Below are 16,546 nucleotides of genomic sequence, written 5' to 3'. Positions count from 1 at the left end.
CCGGATGGGGACCGGCATTACGAACCTTCACCAACTGCTTTCAAAACTCGCCACCATTTTCTACAAGATGATGAAAACAGGGCTCTTATTTTATTTTTATTATTTTTTTTTTGCCCAGGGCAAGGTTTTCGTGCAGCTTCGTCAAAGGCAAACTGCTCCGCTTGCTCTTGACGACTAACGGGCAGGTTTCTGGCGCGCTCAGCCTTGAGAGCCTCCCACCGCACGGGGACCACATCTGATACAACCCCCTCGGGCAGGTGACAGCACAGTCTCTCCTACCTCCTTTGGGCTGTTCGTTTTGTTGACACAACACCATCAAAGGCACCTTCCCCTCGGCTCTCAAGGGGAAAAAACCTGATCCTCAAATTCCAGCAGCTCCCACTCAAAGCACGGAGGGGACCTGGGGGAAGAACGGGGCCAAGAAGAACTGACGTGGGAGAGGTTTTGTTGGTTTTTTTTGCACATTTACTGCGTTGCGTTAAAGCTACCCAGAAGGTTTTAAGAGCAAACTTCGGGCTGACGGTCTCTACTCATTTTCAGGCTGAAGCAGTAAGACACAGGCAGGATCAGCTGCTCCGATGTGGCTGCTGTGATGATTGATGCTGCGAACACGGACAAAGAAAATCAGAGCACCTAACGAACAAGTTTTGCCTCCAAGCCTGTTCTTACTCTGAAAATCTCGAGAAAATAGATGAGAATCCTTCCCGTCTCCTCAGCAAAAACGAACGCAGCATGACTGCAGGGAGACAAACCCACCAGGAAACATGTTCTGGGGAGTTTTATCCCCCCCCTGCCCCCGACGGAAGGGTGGACGCGGGGCTGGCCGCACGGCGAGCCTTGTCGCAGCGAACAGGAAAAGCGGAGCCGTGAGTCTCCTGAATTCCCTGATATCAGAGCAGGATATCACGGCCTGGCAGTGGGAGAACACAATGCATCAAGGCGGGGGGGACTGGGGTCTTTCCAGCTCTCTTGTATTCCCAGGTAGCCGTTGGGAAGATGGCGGGGGGGGAATCACACTTGGCCGAGGACAATAAAGCAGAAACAACAGGGACGATGCACAGACCCCGTAGGACTTCAGCTGGCATTCCTCTCCCTGCGAAGACCTGGTCTTTAGGTTGTCATTCCTTACTTTATAAACACAATAAAAGGCTCGATTTTAAAAAGAAAGCCTTTCCACCACTGTCCCATAAGCCCCTGGGAGCACGGGCAAAAGTACGATCATTTTTCTCTCCGATTTAAAAAAAAGTATTTCCCAAGTTTAGTGTCCGGTTCTGGCAGACGGAGGCCATGTGCAGGGCTCCTGAGGAATATAAACTCACAAATACAGGAAGGGAGAAAGTCTGCAGACACACATGGTCTGAAATAGCACAGCAGGCCAGAAGGATAACTGCCTGGGGATACGCTCTCAATTCTGCCTAGAAATTATCCGCTGCAGCCTGAGGATGACACGAAGAGGAGCCACAGAGGACGGTAAAGGGCCTAGGTCAGTGCTGGCGGCCGAGGCAGCCCCTCCCAGGACCTGTCAGCAGTTTTCATTGCACATTGATGGAAGGGATCTCATCAAGAGCATTTCATGGAAACGGGACAGACCTTCCCTGCCACCGGCGCGGCAGATCCAGTGCTGAATCCTGGGGTAGCCAACTCCGGGTGTCAGCAACCCCCTGCCAAAGCCCTCACCAGGGGAACCCCTGCAGCTCCTGCGTTACCCATTGCATTAAATCCTGGGAGTCCCCGTTTCAAATGGGGTTTGGTTTCTTTCCTGTCTGTTTCGGCTGCACGAGAGCTCGTTTTTGGGGAGCACCGGAGGACTGTTGCCACCAAAGTCATCCTGCCCGTGCCCTGGCTGCAAGAGTGGCGTGCTGCAGCTTGAGTTACAGAGAAGAGACGAACCCTCGCCTCTAGCTGGATAAACAGACTCCAGCGTAAACCACCTCCAGTCCTCCATCGGGCTCTCCTCTGTGCAGACAGGCTACGAGTCAAAGAAGTGCCCAGATTAATTACGCAAATAAAGGCAAAGAAAGCATCCTCATCACATGGAGAAAGGCACCTGCCTCCCAGGGACCACCTACCCTGGCATAACACTGCAGGCTTCCCACACAATACAGGCCATTAATTATCACTCCCCTCCTGCTCCAGCACGACTCGTGTGTGTGGGAGCGAAGGGGGTGGAAAGTAGCTCCCAAGTGGCCAGAAGAGCTGGAGGGAGAAGAGTTGAGAGGCATTCCTGTTCATGTTCCTAAAACGGAGATCCTGCTGCTGCCTTCCACCCTCCTTTGTAAAGCGTTAAGCCCCACCAGTAAAAAGCGCTACATAAAAGCCAGGCATTAACTCTCTCGTTCGGCACCAGCCTAATAAGTAGAAAGCCAATGCCATTGTTTTAGATCTAAGCAAAAAAAAAAAAAAAAAATACTTTGAAACCTGAAAAATCAGGGGTTTTGGAAGCAATTATCTCCCTCCTCCGTCTCCCTGAGACTAAAGAAAGACGAAACGTGGGCCAATTATTTCTTTGAAGGCTAAATATTTACTCCTCGATGAATTACCCAGCTCTGATGTCATCCAATGCCTGCAAGTAAGAAAACCCAAACGAAAACAGGTACGAGCAAAACAACAACAACAATGAAAAAAAGGGTGTTTTCTCCTGGAAAAGCCCTTCAGAGAGGGGGAAGGGATGAACCTGAGCCGTGTCCAAGGCATTTAGCACAGCCCTGGCACCACGCTCCCGTTCCCTTCAGGTAGCTCCACTCAGGTCTCATTAGCTAAGATGCCCATGCTTAACGAGGGCACAAGTAGAGCGTGATCAAACCTTTCCGAGCAAGAACCGGCCTTGCGGAAAAACTGCCGTCTTATTCTGGAGCGAGACCTACCCTCTAGAGCCAGGGGTGGGAACTCCTCCTCACCTCCACGAGCAATTAGCCTGCAGACACGCCGAGCGTTAATCAATCAACGTCAGCTCTTCTTTAAAAAAAAAAAAAAATTAATAAAAATCTCTCTCCTGCCTTATTTATGCCTGACTGCCGAGGTTCAAAGCGCCCTCTGCTTTTGCCCCCTCCAGTCACTATTCTTTCCCAGGCAGCGGGTGCCAACCCTCTGGTTAAGGGCATCAAAATAATAAAAATAAAAAAAAAGAAAGCAGTTACGTGTAAGAAACCACCACCGGCACAAGCGCGGGGTGACTCATCTCCTCTGCAGAGCGAGGAACAAGAGCGCGCTCTGTTCGGTGAGACTGCCTGAAGTTTCAGTTGCGATCCCATCTCGCTACACGCGCTCATGACAGCATGCCGAAATATTTCCTCGGGGGATCTTCCCATGGGACTTAACTCTGACACATATTCCCACAGGACTCGTTCTTTTAAAAGCGTTATTTGTTAGTAAGGCAGTGGGAATTTTGACTTTGCGAAATACCAAGGGGGTGACTGAGATGGGGAGCTGGGTGCCGGCGGCTGGAGCCGTTAACGCGAGTGCCGAGTCGTGCCCCGCGTTCAAGCCGACGGAAGAACTCGCTGGGCTGCAAGAATAGACGTCCTGGGTCAGAGCAGAGGTCCGCATCGCCCGGCATCCTGTTTATGCTACCCGTGGCCTCTTTCTCCACCCCTGAGCAGAGGGAGAGCGCTACGGCGGGGAAGGAGGAAGAGCGAGAGCCGCTTTCCGCGTACGTGTAGACTGTCGTTTGTTTCCTTCCTCTATTTTAAGGCCACGACTGCTCAATTCTCACCTGTAGGCGTCACACGGTTGGGTGCGCAGATGCAAAAATCAAAATATTAAGAGTTGCACAGACCGATAGCCAGCCAGCGGTCATCAAGCACCAAGTGTAACGTTATTTTTATCTGTTAACAATGAATTCTGCATATTACCATTATTCTAATTTGTATAAAAATTTTGCTTCCAACTTAGCGGCAGATCACAAATCAGCTGCTGAACGTATTTCACTTCCTTTCTCTTCAGGCCTTCTATATAGGCTGAAAGTTTGAATTTTGTAGGATTATTAAAGCGTGGTATCCGGCTCCCTAGTCTGACATCTTTGTTACAAAACTTTCCGAAATCTCTAGCAGATTGGGCTTGCCGGCTTTTGACTATAGGCCTCCTTTTCAACTTGTTGTGCTGCTTGGATTTGTAGCGCCGTTTTCTTTCGGCCTGAATCTACGAATGCCTCTACTTTGAAAGAAACAGTTGATCAGAGCTCTTCACCACCACGGTCATTTTTGAAGTTAACGCTTCAAAAAAATGACATCCGACCGATTCCCAGATCACACCAGTACGCAGAACCATGTGGATTTTGGAGGACTTCGTATAAGAAAGAAAAGTATCAGACAAGAAAACACGACTTTAAACAATAACCGAGTAATCCACAATACTTCGAGCACATGAAGCAGGGTCAGGGGCAGCCTGCACCCGAGCAAACAAGTCAGCAAGGAGCCCTCGGTGGATGCTGAGCTCCTTTTCTTCTTCCTACTCTTCGTTAAATTTTAAGCTTTTGCTGAAATGGTGAGTTTAATACTGACTTTCCCCCCGCCACAAGAGCTTCCCCCAATTCTTCTGCCTTTCTCCAAGTTATTCCAGTCAAATTCAGAAATATAAGGAAAACGAGCGTGCCGTATGTGACATTTTGAGTACAAAAAGCAGCGTGGGCAATCATCTGTGGTGTCTTCCTGCCCTGCTCCGAGCGTGTGGACTGCAGGAATGTACCTGTTTTCCCACGCTCTCCGGCTTGCCGTGGGTAGCCCGCATGGGCATGTCTCCTCCACTCCTCAAAATACCTGAAGTGGCAGCTACTAAAGTTATTCAAAAATAAAATAAAAATCTCAGCTCTGGGACAAGAGCTTTTATCAACGCAGCCTCTTGTGAGCGCGGGTGAGTGTCACTCATCCCGCGTGGCACGAACCAGCACCGGGAAGCTGCTCCAGGCAAAGAAAAACAACTCAGCATGAGAACACGCATCTTCTGCGGCCAAAAAAAAAAAGGATCTAACCTGAAAACTGGTCAGATAATGATAAAACACGTGGGGAAATACCGAATCAGAGCAGCCAGCCCCGAGGACAAGGTGAGTTTTGATGAAGTGTATGTGGGGAGGGGTGGAATTGCACATCTGCCACCTCTCACCTGATGCCAGGGGCCGGATCCACTCCTTGCTGTTCAGGTCAAGTCTCCAGAGGTCGTTGAAAGCGGCGTTACAACTGCTCTGCGTGCAGCCGCCAAACACGTACATCGACTGGTTGGCGTCATAGTAACACGCACCTAGGAAAAAGGCAAACACAGAGATTAGCCGAGTCTCTGACCTTCAGGCTTTTGGGTGAAAAAAAGACCATTTTCTTTCCCTTTCCTGGGAGGAAGCAGACAGGCTGCCCCAACTTCCATAAAACCATGGGCCAGCTTAGGGGTGTCCCTGACCACCGTAAATCTCCAGCAAGAACCTTCCAAGACGATTTCTCCAGCAAGAACCTTCCGAGACGATTATTCCCTTAAGCGGAGCTGCCCCTGAAAGCGCAAAGAAAGCTGCAGAAGCTCGTAGTTAATTAGATTAGCTACGATTAACGTGCTCAGCACACTTACCTTCTCTAAGCCAGTTGGGATGGTTTATAGGGTTGCCAAATTAGACTGAGAAACTGGCCCGTCTTACCTAGACCTGGTCGCTTATTCTCTTTTTCCAAAGCTGACAGTATTTCATCCTGTCTCACCACAAAAAAGCACCACTGAAACACGGGGATCTCAGGCGAGCAGCCCCTTGGCATCTTAGGGGAAAGGATCAGGTGGCGAGAAGGGGAACGGGGAGGCAACACGACGCTTGACAACCCCTCAAAGGTAGCCGGGGAAATACAGAGCTTTTGTCCCCAAACCAAACTCCGCAGCAAAAAAAAAAATAATCAAATACGCAAACATTTGGTGGATGATGTGCTGTGGTACCTGGGCACCTCCGACAAGAAGTAAATTAAACCTAAGCTAGAGCAGCCAGGACTTGCTCGGCTTCTCTGACGTGGAGGACGAGCAAGATTCAAACGCTTTCAGAAAGCTAAACCCCTGCAATTACAAAGAGGGTTTCCCAATTTCTGCATTTGCCTCCTCAAACGCAACTAGACCCGTTGACTTCGTAAACAACCGCTTGCCTTTCACCTTCTCGAGATCCCTGCGAGGCAAGGCATCTCCTCCACATCTTGCCTAACTCGGGAGGAGTGGGGATGAGCGCCGGATGGCGATGCTGGAAGAGCAAGCTCATCCTTCGGCGGCAGCTTTGACAGACAAACTCCCACCAGATCCTACGTTTGCAAGCAGGGAACTGAGGAGCGAAGGTGACTCCAGCTCCTGGGCTGGGCGATGGGGCAGCAGGTTCATCTGCATCCGCACCCATCGGCCGGGTGCCTGCCGTCTGCTCCACTGACCTGCCCGCGGCGGCAACGTGTTTGAAATTCCATCCTCCCTTGACCTGACACGGGCTGAAAAAAAAAAAATCTCAATTCTTGTTTTTTTTTGGTAAAATTCTTCCCTTTCTTCCCCTCCCCTAGAGCTTTAGCAAAAAAAGGCGTATGGCATAGCTGGCAAAAAGGACAAGCTTGGTTTTGAAGCCTTGATCTGTCTGGCGGGGTGTTGTTCTGTTAGTTATTGCATCTCCCAGGACATGTTTAATGGTCTCCAGACACCAGGAACTCAGCATCGCACATATGGATGATCCCAAAACACGAAATCCTGTGTGCAGCCCCTTAGCAGCAGCCAGGAGAGCAGCAGGCTCCGACCTGGCTCTATTTAGACACAGACAGAAGTACCCCATTTCCTTACAAAAAGGGACCAGACATCGTCCTGGCGCTGCCTCAAAAAGAACTCGCCGCCCGAATCCCACCCAGAACCGAGGCATCTCCCCTGTAAAGCCCAACTTCATGCACAAGCACCCTCAAAAAAAAAAGGAATAAAAACCTAATATCACGCCTTTCAACACGAGCAAGGCCTCCCTGGCGATTCCTTGAGCTTATATTATCAAGTCTAGCCAGGGGGAAAACCCACACTAAATCATACCCACGCAGACATGAGCCAGTTCATAGTAGAAAGCCGCAGTGTTTTATGCTCTGGGAACACCAAAAGGTACCAGCCAGGGCTCGGAGGGAGCAGGAGTCATCGCCCCCGCCATGACAAGCGATATATATTGCTTAACACGAAAAGCAAGAGGAAAAGTCAAAGTTCAGGCGGGCCAGAGCGTGGCGCAGGGCAGCATCTGGCCCTGGGGCCGAGACGGAGTGAGAAGCACTTGTGATCCTGCAGGAGCCCCTCCACGGAGCGTCTCCAGGTTGAGGACCACGTGCCGTCGTAAATAACCAGCGACAAGATGAAGGATTAGCACGCAAGTACTGCGCACTTTGACAAAAAACAGCGGCATTATTTATTCCGTGCTGAAGCAAAAGCAGAGGTAGACGCACGGCAGGGGTGCGAGCTGCACCCTTCCTTCCCTCCCTCTCTCCATCACACGTTGTACGCTGCTGTTCACCAGTTAAAAAATAAAAATAGACTGACACGAGCTGACCTGACGGGACGCAGGACTGCTCCAGAGCTCCTACTGACATAAAGGCGATTAAAAAAAAAAAAAAAAAAAAAAAAAGAAGACTTGAAAAAGGAGCGTCTGGAGTGAAGGGCTGATAACCTACTTCTGGTAGCAAAAGAAAACAATTCAGAGCAAATCCCCACGCGAAGTCGTCCCCGCTTCCAGCTTCGCTCTGGACCAGTACAAGCACGTCCCTGGTTTCCAACGATCCAAGCCCGCAGCCCTGGTTTTGCAGGCTGGAGGTACGGATTTCCAGCGTGAAAGAGCTCTTTAATGCAGCCCACCCATACACACGCCAGCGATATTCATCTCGCTGCTCCGAATGAATCGCAACGCCTGTAAAGCGGCGCATTCAAGCACCCGCAGACAATACCATGGCTCAGCGGGGGGACGTGGTGACGCCCGGTGGCCTTTGCCGAGGGTCCCATTGTCTGACCTGGGGCTTGTCATGCAGATCCCCTATTGAAAAGCCAGCAGCCCTCGTGCCCTTGGCTTTTAGGGACAAGCCCGGGGCGCTTTGCTGACCACACAGCGGGAATGGGGGGCTGGAGACACGGGGATGCACGAGGGCAACGGTGCTCGTAGGGGAAGACCACCCAGCTCTCCCCATCCACGTCCACACGCCGTCCTTACGTGCAACTGAACTTGTCTTCATCTCAACCCACGTCTCGCCAAACGACTATAATACACACCTACACGCCACGGCACATCGCGTCGGAGCTCTGCCTGGGGTGGACGATACAGAAATAGTGGTGTAGCGGCTTTACCTGGCATGGCATCCAGGAAGAAATAACGATTAAGAGCATTTTTATAGATTTACCTACTCCTTAAAGCTTTGACCCTATATAATTTTTACACAGCAAAATCCTTTGTAGGCGGCGACGTCACCTCCACCCAGGAAGGCATCAGCCAGCGCTTCCCCCCCTAAACACGTGCAACTAAAGCCTGGCGCAAAGCAATGCCGCGGTTTTTCTACTTCACCTTTCTCGAAAGGTTTGATTTCCTTAGAAATCTAATCGCTACCTCAACCATGACAGGTCAAGAGCCTCTTACCTCCTCCCCACGCCAAGCCCTTGGCAAGCACGGGCCTTCACACAACAGCACAGCTCGTTTATTATTTTTGAGGGGAGGTGGCAGCATTCTTCTCCTCTATTTGGATTTAAAAACCAGGCCAGCCAGACAGGCACCACGGCGGCATGTATTTTAATCCCAGACCAAAAGAATTTAAACTGTTCTTTCCTACTTCTTCTTCGCAAGCCGTTCAAAGCTTCTGAAGCCGAGGGAGACAGATCAGTTTGGGGGAAAGAGAAAAAGCACAAGGGAAAACTCCAGCCTTCACTTGCAAAGGTGTAGAATAAATCAGGGGAGGAGGGTGTGAGTCCCCGGGACCTTTAGCTCTTTTTTGGGTGGGAAGCACCAGATGGATTTTTAGTTTTTTTCTGTTTTGTTTGGTGGTTTTTTTTGTTTTTTTTTTAACTCCCAGTAAATTCAGTGTCCCCCCGAGCTTCAGTGTTGCAGAGACGGCGTATCTTTGTAACTGGAAATGGAGAGAATAATACCCCGATACCCAAAGTGACCGCGGAGCCAGTTTGCTTTGAGCGCCTTCCTGTTTCCCCCTCTGTGCGGCACAGCAAAGCATCAGACTTTTCACCCGAAGCGCGAGAAAACAGAAATAAAAGATCAACTGGGAAGGGAACGCTGAATGCCCTTTGCAATAATTAAAGGGCATTGACTTCTTAAACTTTTGAGTACATCAAATAAGGTAACCCATCCAAGTTCAAAGGTTATATTCCCCATTGGAAAGAGGGGGGGGGGAAAAAATCCAGCTTGGCTATTGAAATCCCATTGCTACGCAACCCTCAGCTCAAAAAAAAACCAACAAACCCCGCAGTTTTATGGTTAAAGGCTGACAGCCCTTGGCGTCGGCGTTCTCAGGAGCGCCCCGGCAAGCCGATGCTGCAAACATCGTACCTTGAGCTGCTGCCACCGCTTCCCCCAGCGCGGGGCTGGGGTATTTTTTTGGAGGAAACCTCTCCGGGCCTGACCGCCCTGGGCTGGAGAGCCGGCGGGACGGCGGCGCCGAGGAGGCAAGGTTGCAGATGAAAGCGCCCGGTCCCGCTGGCTGCTACAGATGTTTACACCAACTACGCCGCAAGTTGCGGCACGATAAAAAAAATGCACCAGCCCTCGGAAAGCTCAGCTCTGCAACTGCCTCCACGTCTTTGGGGGGAAAGAAAGTCCCACGTCTATCTCTTTATTCTCTAAAAACTCTATTTTCCCCGTTCTCTGCAGTCCCGGGACTCAGTGCAGGCACCAGGCAGCGCTATATTGAGCAAAGCTGGGCGATATGAAGAGCCGTAGCTCTGGTGGAAAAGCAGCCCGTCTTGTAAAACAAACAACATTCCAGCTTTTACCTCTCCCTCGCCTCTCAGGGTAAACCCACAAAATTGCTTTAATTAGTCATCATGGTGGTGCCATGCTCCCCAGACTGCACGGAAAAAAAAAAATTAAAAAAAAAATCCGTATTTAAAATTAGTCACTCTTCCATCAAAGGATCAATATTTCTGGCACAACGGTCGGCATTCCTCCGCTGCTTTTCCGTTTCTGCATTCCTGCGCCTTCTGACATGGCTTTCTGATTGCGGCCAGTTATTTAACCGCATGAGTCACGGCCCTGCTATGATATTTGTGGGCTCATATGTTAGGGCGAAGAAAGAATTCAATGACTCCTGCAAACCTCATACCTGGTGTTCAGCTCAAAAACCTCTGCGTGAAGTATTTGTTCCAGTAAACCTGTACGTTTACACCTTAAAACCAGCATTATTGATACGGCATGATGTTCTGCAGCTTCAATCAAATCCTTCCGAAAAGCTCCAGCTCATCCAGGTATGTGATCAAAGACCTTGCCAAACGCTCCACTCCCCGTGAGACGAGAGCAACTTCCATTAATCATTCCTTATCAAACAGCTTCTCCGTTACTCCCTTCAGAAATGATAGAAGACACAGTGACCTCTAACTATTTCATATCCTCTGACTTGTCCTTTTGAGCATTTCTGGGATATTTCTAATAAATCCTGGAAGGGAGATAGCCCAGCCACTTCTTTGACTCCCGTTACCGTTGCCTGTTGGCTTCAAACGACTCATGCCTGGCTGATGACGCCTTCCCACAAAACCCGGCAAATCCCTCACTCCTAAAAAAAATAAAGGGGGTTTGTGAGTCCTCCCGCACTCTCCCCCTTCCCCAAACCTCCTGTTCTTACTTCACCTTGGCTCCCCCCATGTTAGTATTTTAGGTCGTAGGTTTACAGGTTGGGTTTGAATTTTTGCTTTTAGTGATTCGTAGCTTCGGTTTTAATACTGGAATCCACCCACCAACACGCAACGCTTTGTTGTAGGGATATCGTAGATCTGGAGAACCGCTTGGAAAAAAAAAAAAATCAGTTTAAGTCAGCAAACAAGTTAATCCAGATTAGCTTTCTGCGCATAAAATGCATTAATAACGCTTCTGTAGCGACCGAGGGCTGACCAGAGCCAGGACACTGTCAAATAGCGAGGCTAATACAGATTACGTGCTCCGAGGGCAGTGGCTTTAGTAAAACAACTCATTTTGGAAGGAGTATAACAGCAGCACGCTCCGAGAAAGCCCCCGGAGGGCAGCAGAATAAATTACATCGCGCACCGCCGTCCTCGGTGCAATATTTGGGTCTTCTTCGGGGTAATTTGTAGCTAGCCTTAAAGCTCCCCAGGTGCAAAAAGGCTGCAAAAACCGAGGGGAAAATATATGCAAATCTACAAGTCATTAATAAGCACTTTAATAAAAACGAGCTCTGAACGGTGGTGCCTTTTCGATTCTATAGGAGGACAAGGAAATCTCTGAAGAGCGCAATGACTTCACCCAAACTTCCTGCAGCGTCTCCTGGACTTGTCTTGGCAGGAGGCTGTGCATCGGTTGCTTCATAAATTACTACTACGGAATACGAAAATTTGACGCTTGCTTGCTCTTGGAATCGCGCAGCTTACACCACGGTTATTTACCTTTAGAAAAACGAAATCTGCTGCCTGGAAGAAGCGCCTCCTGGAGGGCTCAGACCCAGCGACGAAGCCGCAAGGACTGAATTTTTGTCATATTCAACTATGTCGCCTGGCGGAGCAGGCTGAGGCAGCTAGATGCTATTGCACGACAAATAACAAGTTTTATTTAAGAATCTTTCCCTCAACGGGAATGCTTTCTCTGCTTTTTCTTCCAGAAACTTGGAAGCGGGGCAAAAATTCACCCCTACACGAAGCGTCGATTGCATCGCTTCCTTCCATCAGCAAATACGCTTGCCTCAATGCTTCTCACGTGCAGGTCTGTGTTTATTTTGAAGCAAGCCACACTCAGCCTCCTCCAAATTGTCTTACTCACTGATGTAGAAGATGATCTGCTGGAAAAGCAGCCAGCGTATACCCCCGAGCGCTGCGGACGCGCAAACTCATTGGCTGTGACGGTAAAGACTTAAGTCTAGGGGCTAAGTGAGGTTTCTATCGAAGGGAACACAAAGCTCAGACTCTAAGGGCGGCTGTGGAAGAAATCTGTGTGTAAAACGCGCAAAACCAGAACGCGAAAATCCCACCCGAGCTCCATTAACATTTCCTAGGAGCAACGAGCCAATAACCACGACGAGCAGCTGCTGAATCCCTGTTTTTGTGCAAAGTGCTTGTGCTGGCAGAGCTGCGCGTTACGCCGAGCGGGTGACAGGCACGCGCCGCACTGCTAGATCCCAAGCGACGCAGCGCAAACCCCTCGTGTTCCAGCTTTCCTTTGCAAATCAGAGCTGAAAAGGGGCGAGCGGAGCTTTTCCCAGCAGCTACTTACTGTGCGAGAAGCGCTGGGTGATGGGGGTTCCAGGGTAGGGGTAAGTGCGACTCTCCCACTGAATATTTCCTTCTTGCACTGCTTTGATAAAGCCGTGATAACACTGATGGGCCACACCTAGGGAAAATAAAAAACAAGGCGTCAGCAAAATTTGGGGCATGTTAGGAACAAACTGTGCCTGCCCAGTTGCACAAGTGACAGCAATTATAAAGAACCCCTGTATTTAGATTATAAACACGCTGGTGGAGAGTCAGAGGATTAAAGAGAATAAAGAATAGGGACGCTGCGAATGGGGAAATCAGCAACGTTCACTGAACTGATTCACTACGTTTCCGATATCTGCCAGCTCTAGCTGGGTAAAGCGAAGCCTTTGTGAAAGGTAAGCACGTGTCATGCCTTCCCGGAGCTCATTTCCAGCCTTCTCTGCTGCAACACAAACCTGCTGTCCCCTAATCGCCCCCCCCGGAGCTGCAGCTGCCCTTCCCTTAATGGACCTTAGAGGATAAATAATGTGCAATAATGAATTTTTAAGAGTGTGCATGCAGCTACCGCACAGGAACCTACAATAAATACGAGAGGAGGCATCAGTGATAAAACTCACTGTGTGTCTTAGGTGAAAATATTCCTCCTGAGCCATGCGAGGGAGCAGATCTGGCCGACAACGGCTCCTCCGCGGAGGCGGGCAGCCTCAGAGCCGCAATTAATTCTGCGTATGGAGTACGTGTGTCTGCGTTTGTGCTGAGAGGGGCCAGACACTGATCCCCAGGGGGAAAAGAAAAAAGGTCCGGTGAAGATCTATGACTGCAGCGGCTCAGCAGATGCTCGGTGGCATCTGATGATGATCCGCTGCCGTTACTACTGCAGCCCTTGCGCTGAGGATGCCACAACCTGCTAAGATTTCTTCCCAAGGATTTGCTTACTGAAAGCCCCGTGCCAGGAACACCTCCAGCAAGAAATCACACTCTGGGATATAAAGCAGGAAGTTTGTTGTTGGGCTTTTTTTTTTTTTTTTCTAAAAAAAGAAAAAAAGAATTCTCGGGGTCCTCAAGCAGCTGGTCACCAAGAATCACGCGGGAAATGCAATCCGAACTATAGGATTTCATGGCAGATGTATCCTGACAAACAGGAAAAATTAACCAGGAGAAAACAAATCGAGTGTTTACCTCGAGTGACCCCTCTGCTTCGTGGCAAGCAGGTTAGCCATTACGCTCCCCCCCCCCCCCTTTTTTTTTTTTTTTTGCTATAATTGTTGCAAAAATGGCACGTCTGCTCAGCACCACTCATCCCCTGAGACACGGACAACTCACTCCAATGCCACGTCGCGCCTCGGGCTGCTCATCCCTCCCCTGCGCTCCAGGAATGTTTCCCACAGACTCTTTTGGGGTGAATCACCAGGTGCTTGGTCGTTCCAGCTGCATCCTCTGCAGCTCTTAAGGCCGCGCCAGGAACAAGGACCCGTGAGAAAGCGCGCCCAAGGGCCGCGGACACTTGAAAAAAACCAACCCCTTTCAACAGGGGTACAGGCTGCTGCTGCCCCAAACTTATGCAAAAAGAGGAATTTCGTGCAATGCTTGCTTCTGAAGTATCTGTGGTTTTTTTAACCTCCAGCCTGTTAAACTCTGGGCAAGGCAGAAAATGCCTGGAATCCAAGCAATGCTTTCACATGCGCGGAGGAGTCCGCAAATTAGACATCGCCCCACGCGTCTGCCAAAGGTGTTTCTCACCTGACGCCCGCTCTGCATTTTCCAGAAGAAACAAGTTACCCTGGTGCAGCAGCGTGCCTCATTTCCTACAGATTTAACTGTGGTCTCCTCTTAAACTGCCCGTTTTTTGAATGAAGCTTGCAATCAAAATGTGTGTCCCCAACAGAAACGTAAGAGAAATCATCCAAGGTATTGAAAAATTACCGAAGGGAAGAGCTTCGCTTTTGTCCTTGTCCAAACTTTACCTACCTAGTTGTTGTATCGTATATATCTAGCATTAAAATATCCCCATAAGGCTTCAGAATTAACGCCGCACGGAGGCAAAGTGAAGTATCTGTATCTCTGGGCTACTCTTTCAGGAAGTCTGAATATGTAGATCTATATTAATGTAGATTTTATATCCCACTTATCTTCAGCACAGCTGTAAGAACCAGACACGGTTTTGTTTCCAGCCGAAAGCGTAAGCTTTGGGAACGTTAATTACTGAGCAAGACGCAAACGAAGCACAATTACAGCCACATTAGACATGGGACACCGGCAACGGGGGAATGCTGTGGGGTGGAAAGGAAGCCTGAATGCGAGGTCAACAGCGCTGCACGTCAGCAGCGCGCGGGGAGCATCCGAAAGCAGCGTAAGTGGAGGTTTTGGATTTCACTCGTCAAGTACAAGAGGCTGAGGGGCTCAATTCTGCACCATTATTAGCGACGCCTTCAGCAAAGCTACTGACCCATAGCTATTTTTCATAGAATCATAAAAACATAGACTGGTTTGGGTTGGAAGGGACCTTAAAGGTCATCTGGTTCCAACCCCCCTGCCCTGGGCAGGGACACCTCCCACCAGCCCAGGCTGCTCCAAGCCCCGGCCAACCTGGCCTTGAACCCCTCCAGGGATGGGGCAGCCACAGCTTCTCTGGGCAACCTGGGCCAGGGGCTCACCCCCCCTCACAGCAAAGAATTTCTTCCCGATATCTCATCTAAATCTCCCCTCTTTCAGTTTAAAACCGTTCCCCCTCATCCCATGGCTCCCCTCCCTGTTCCAGAGTCCCTCCCCAGCTTTCCTGGAGCCCCTTTAGGGACTGGAAGGGGCTGGAAGGTCTCCCCGGAGCCTTCTCTTCCCCAGGCTGAACCCCCCCAGCTCTCTCAGCCTGTCCTCACAGCAGAGGGGCTCCAGCATTTTGCGGAAGTCCAATGTTTCAGTTAAAAGGGGAAAACCACAGGTGAGGCCAAAGCAAAGCGAAGAGCAGCTGGGATATGAATCTGTGTTCCCACAATTAAAAAAAAAATGCACTCTCACTACAGCTGCGTGTACCTTTGATTAGTCGATACCACTGTTTGCAGACAAGGGCAGCAGTTTTGTGCTCCTGATACGGTGAAAGGAAGGAGAGGATATACTCCAAAACCTCTTCTGGGAGCTCCAACATCGATCTGTTGTGCCTGGTCTCCTCGACCTCCAGCTCAGCATGCGGCTCCTCGTCTTGCTCCATCGTCCCTTCGACCACAGCGTCTTCTGGATCCACGGCCATGAAACCGTCATCTTCACTGTCCGAGGAACTGGCCATGGCATTCCACTTCACAGCTTCATGGGTCAAAAAAAAAAAAAAAGAGACAATGGTAAGGTCACAAAGAAAATTAATAGCATCAGAAATGCCTCCGCATCAAGCTCTACCCCAGCAAATAAGTTGTGGACGTGGTTTTTGCAAAGCTTTGAAGCAGGCTGCACACAGGAATGAGCTGTTTTCCATCGGTGCAGCGTTTTCCCAGGCCACTTCTTCACCTCTCATCGCTCTCAGCCCCACCATCGCCTACAGACGGTACCAGAGAGAGAAAACAAATAAACCCGCTGGAGGAATTACAGCCTCCTGAAGCCCTGTTGTTGGGTGCAGAAGGTGTCATGCCACCGCACCGGTGGGGGAAAGGGATCCCCACCGAATCCGGAGCAACGCCAGGCAAGACAGGAGGGAAGCGACAGCTCTGCAGCCCCTCCTCCCCCGTGAAACCAGTTTTGCCAGCGAGCCTGCTTTACCCCGAGCAACTTCTCAGCAGCATGCAGGGGGGAAAAAGGGAAAAAAAATCCCTGTCCCATTTTCCCTTAACACCCCCCTTTTTTCCTTTTTTTTTTTTTGTTTGTTTTTTTTTTTTTTTTCCATTAAGTACTTGCACACAGTTCTTACCGGCAGTAGGTGAGGAAAGAAAAACCCCCACAGGATTTACTGCTGCTGAAAGGCTGGAGTATCAAATATTGTATCTCCAGCTATTCAGAACATCCTAAGTATAAGGTAACGTCCCGATGACAGAAATACATCATGAAATAAATCCACTTTAACGAGCGGCTGGGTCCCGTTCGGCCAGTTGGCACGGTTTGCAGTTAAACCCATGCCCGTTGCTGCAAAACAAATCCCTGGACCCTATTTCCTAGGAAGCAGCCGACCTGTTTTGGGGAGAGCAGTGAGAGTTTTTCCTTCCAATGCCGC

General features: G+C 49.8%; 1 protein-coding gene across 2 annotated transcripts in view; it reads right to left on the bottom strand.

Moving 5' to 3' along the window:
* Nucleotides 1-16,546, bottom strand: part of FBXO42 (F-box protein 42) — a 51,742-nt gene that overhangs the window by 20,484 nt on the left and 14,712 nt on the right. Inside the window, exons 2-4 of one of the 2 annotated variants that reach the window (XM_054222370.1) lie at nucleotides 15,385-15,651; nucleotides 12,374-12,490; nucleotides 5,098-5,232 (exon numbers count right to left, since the gene is read on the bottom strand). In XM_054222370.1, the coding sequence (XP_054078345.1) occupies nucleotides 5,098-5,232; nucleotides 12,374-12,490; nucleotides 15,385-15,634 (502 nt within the window). In that variant the 5' untranslated portion in view covers nucleotides 15,635-15,651. Of the gene's footprint in view, nucleotides 1-5,097; nucleotides 5,233-10,262; nucleotides 10,938-12,373; nucleotides 12,491-15,384; nucleotides 15,652-16,546 lie in introns of those variants that run through there. The other variant, XM_054222369.1, reaches the window with a different exon arrangement.

Source organism: Rissa tridactyla, chromosome 16 (assembly GCF_028500815.1).
Source record: "Rissa tridactyla isolate bRisTri1 chromosome 16, bRisTri1.patW.cur.20221130, whole genome shotgun sequence".
NCBI classification, from domain to species: Eukaryota; Metazoa; Chordata; class Aves; order Charadriiformes; family Laridae; genus Rissa; species Rissa tridactyla.
Note: the sequence above shows the minus strand (reverse complement) of the source record. Positions and strands in the feature narration are given on the sequence as shown.